The 4294-nt window shown below is 31.1% G+C and overlaps 1 protein-coding gene across 1 annotated transcript in view; it reads left to right on the plus strand.

Annotated features, from left to right (window-relative positions):
• Positions 1–3872, plus strand: part of LOC111707369 (uncharacterized) — a gene marked incomplete in the record, with an annotated part of 4667 nt that extends 795 nt beyond the window's left edge. Inside the window, 4 exon segments of the mRNA XM_023480469.1 lie at positions 309–398; positions 1196–1271; positions 2580–2644; positions 3792–3872. Of these exon segments, the coding sequence (XP_023336237.1) occupies positions 309–398; positions 1196–1271; positions 2580–2644; positions 3792–3857 (297 nt within the window).
• Between the last annotated feature and the right edge of the window lie 422 nt (positions 3873–4294).

Below are 4294 nucleotides of genomic sequence, written 5' to 3' on the forward strand. Positions count from 1 at the left end.
CCCCCTCGGATCTTCGAATAATTCTTTTAAATATACACCCCTTGAATAATAATTATATTTTTATTGTAAAAATATAAATTCTACTATCACATTGATTTAGGCCGGCCTACATTGTTTGCATAAAACGCATTGGGTCCACTAGACAGGCTGGTGCGAGTAAATGCGTATGCGGTTACACGGTAAAAACTTGTACTGGTTCGGATCATTCAACCATTGGACTCATGTGCTCTACTTTGTTGATAGTAGTTACCCTCAATAAGAGTTCTATTTATAGAAATCGAGATTTTATATAATAATATTTTTATCAGGTTGAATGGTTGCAGAACCATTTGTTTTCCCACACTGCCTGGTATCAGTTCCAGGATCTAGTTGATATTCTTATATCTTGGCTCAGTAAGGTAATTCAAGATGGATTTCTTGAGTATTGGTTGTGATGATTTGATTTATTGATTAATTTATTTATTTATTTTTATATAATGTTTAGCATACTGATTGATTGATTGATTAATTGAATTAATTTATATATTTATTGATACGTACACACATACTATTTAGTAAGTAAGTAATTATTTATTTATGAAATATAACAAAAACATACAAAATTAAAATTATACAGGAGAAAATATTTTAACACCTCCAAATATAAAGGTTGTTGGAATATTTCCCATCAATTCTAAAAAAGTACATAAAATAGAAATCAAAGGAAAAGGATTTAGTTTTATTATCTTGATCAGCTAATTAATAGGGGGGCTTTTAAATCTTTTTTCCCTTTTGCTCTTGAACGATATTTAGCCAAAATTAGTCACCGACTGATTATGATTTACTTTAAAACTTATTGAAGAAAAAAATCTTTGAACCAAGATTTTAAGGCTTTACCGAGCTCTCAAATCAAAATTTGAGGCAAATCGGTCAATGGGTTCATGAATTATGATGGAAATATAAATAAGTCTTCTCCCTAGGGTGTAAACCCCGTGGATACGTTGTTTCGGCGGTTAGGAGCGCCGACCCCTATTTCATTGAATGATGGGTTGTCCTTTAATAATAATAATAATAATAATAATAATAATAATAATAATAATAATAATAATAATAATAATAATAATAACAAATAGATATTTCTACTTTATATATATATAAACAAACAAGCTTACATACTGACAAACGACTCTCTGAAACTAAAGTTAGTATATTTCAGGCAGTTTTGCATTCTAAAGCAATATTCCGCAGATCAAACTCTCCACCAGAGAGCTTTCATCAAATACATACTTTAGGTAAGAAAGGTAAACCGGAGATCTAAAAAAAAAATTATTGGACTTGAATAGGCAAAAGTTTTTTCAACCTTTTAATACTTTTTACCCAAACAGTAGGAAAACAACAACTTCTTGGAAAATTTTTTTTTCAACAGATTGGGGAGGAAAATGATTTTTCGGGAAAATATACAGACCTGAAAAATTCAGCCCCTATACGAAAAACATTTCATTCGCGGAAAACAAATATTTTACATCGGAAAAAAGTGAATATTTTGTAGGAAGAAAGCTTAAAAACGATGTCTTTAAATGCTCAAATAAATCCATATTTTTTGTCTTTCGTTAGTCAGTCGTCGGTCTTATATTCGCGCATTCGTTTTATTAAATAATTGAGAGCTTTCTCAAATGTCTGGTTTCAATGCTTAGTATTTGCAAAATTCTGCGTGAAATTGCTTAAAATATTTAACAAAATAAATTTAAAACTTTTTGCTTTCAAACACACAATTTTAACTTAATGATGTTTTTGCGAAACAAAATTTATAAAACTCGAGATAAATAGTTCAGATTTCTCCCATAGCAAATTCGGGTAAGTTTACCTGACCCACCTGACCTTCCTCTTTCAGATTTGGAAAACAACTGCAAATTTTTAGCAAAAATATGCCTATTTGCGAGAAAGATATTTGGGGGAAAACTCTATTAAGTTACAGAAGAAAAACCAATAATAGCCAAACATTTCTGCCACTTCTGCGTTTTAGCGGACCTGCCACAAAATACCTGTAAGAACTCTGGAACCCTAAAATAGTTATGAGGCGGATCAGGACTTCCATGTTTGCTAGTGTGCTAATCTTATCAAACTTTTGATATCATAGGGTTGGCATTTCATGCACATTGCAAATCTTGAAATTTAGAAATTATAACATTTATTTTTTGATGAATATTTGAAACTTTGATAGTTATTCTGTGGAAATCTCTGTCAAATGTTTAAGAAACTACAAATATTTTTTGCAATAGCAAAAATTTTACAAAGTAGAATTGTATTTTGTCATATTTATATTTCAATAAGAAAAATAGATATATTTATATCTTTTTTCTTATTGAAAGGAATTGCAAGTATTTGTCACAAACTCTTAATTGTTAAACCAACAATGCTGTAGAACTTAGATATTTCAAACTATGAGTTCTGTCAGATCAAATAATCTAAGTTTGAAATATCAAAGGTTTGCACCATTAAATGCAAGGATAAAGAAGGATATAGAGCGTAGAAAATTTGGGTTCATGGCAAAGACTCAATTCCTTTCAAGCACGGAGTCTCTGATTTTATATTATTTTCAGTTCGGTTTGTTCAGCTGATAATTCACCCTGGAGTTAAGTCCTTAGATCTATCTATTCTTCCAAAGGAATCTTAAACCTGCATTTACTTCAAACTTTACTTTTCTAATTGTTTTAAAGGAAATGTTGTTGTATTTTAGAGTGGCCCGATTCACAATGGTACCATTTAAAACTTTATCTGACCGAATACTATTTAGTTTAACACGTGTTTGATTCTAACAATTGTATCCACTCATTGTTTCTGAGATAGAAAAACAGTTAGAATAACAAATTTAAAAGATAAAATAAGGATTTCTCAGTCATTCTTGATCGGTTTAAGGGTACTGTTGTGAATGGTACATTTTAGATCGAGGATTCGAGATGGAAGCGTCACTAAAAGTTATGTCTACAGTCCCTTTTTTTAGAATTTTTTAAAATCCTCACAATCAATTTAGATTAAAAACTTCAAACCAGGTAAATGTTAAAGGGAGTGTTCGCGAAAAATAAAAGGGGGTATAGGCTTACGGCGAAAAATAATCGCTTTCGATCGCTACTACAGACTATAGTCATCGATTATTTATAGTTGATATTTCATAATATTTTTTATTGGTTTTGTATACAATGCACTTAATTAACGCCGTAAAAGTTGGCCACCAGATATTTCTACTCTCAATGCTTTGAATGATTACTCGAAAAATAATCGATGATTATAGGTCATAAAATCTGAATGATTTGTTTTAACTTAAATTGATTTGTTTACGATCCGAGTCTTAGACGCAACGTTCTTCAGTGTAAGTCGCTATAAACAATTTTCTCCTTATAGACACAACAGATTGAAGTAAGAACACTCATTTTCGCGAACACTCCCTGTAATTATTTTTTCTATCTTCCATTTTTTCAAAGTTAATTATTCAACAAAAAAAAAATTATAAATGCATCTTAATTACGATATGCGTCCTCCATGTTGAAACATATAAAACAAAATTATTTTATACATTAGTAAACATACAGTTTAACAGAAATGTGTCATTAGACATGCATTTTCTGTATGTAAGAATTTTTCATATCATAGACGTTATCGTTCCCCTCCATATTGAAATATTAAAAAAAGTACATTTTCCCAAAATATTTTTCAGTGAAGAATGAAGAATTGAGTAGTTAATTTTTGTGTTGAATGATATCCGGCTAAGCCCCGTTAAAAGTTTTGTCCTGTGGTTTAATGAAACGTTTGACCAGATGCTTCGTGATGCTTTGTATAAGAAACTGGACAGATTGACAGGATTAGAACATCTCAGGTACTAGGTCTAAAAAAATGAGGGAAATCGTAAAAAAAACAAGTTGGGGGCGTTTATTGTAATTTGATTAAATATCCCCAGCGCAGTTTGGAGGCCGGGGGTGAGGATTGAATATCCTCTTGTGTTCCATATGTTTCACTTACACACGTAACCCTCTGTTTAGTTTCACTCCTAGAGATTACTTATATACATGACATGACATTGACACTGGACAAAGAGAAGCTTCGGATTTTGTAAAATAGATTGTATAGATTTATACATTGTTTTGAAGTTTCCGATAATTCATAATAATAAATATGGCGTACACGTCACAAAAATACACAATCTTCACGGTGGTGCAGGTGCATAGCATTCTGACTCCTGGAGGCGGTCTAAGGGTTCCGCGTTGGTTTCCCATTTAGATTTAAACTTGATTTGATACATAGAACCCTAAAATAGTTATGA

This window comes from Eurytemora carolleeae, unplaced genomic scaffold, assembly GCF_000591075.1.
Source record: "Eurytemora carolleeae unplaced genomic scaffold, Eaff_2.0 scaffold794, whole genome shotgun sequence".
Lineage (NCBI taxonomy): Eukaryota > Metazoa > Arthropoda > Copepoda > Calanoida > Temoridae > Eurytemora > Eurytemora carolleeae.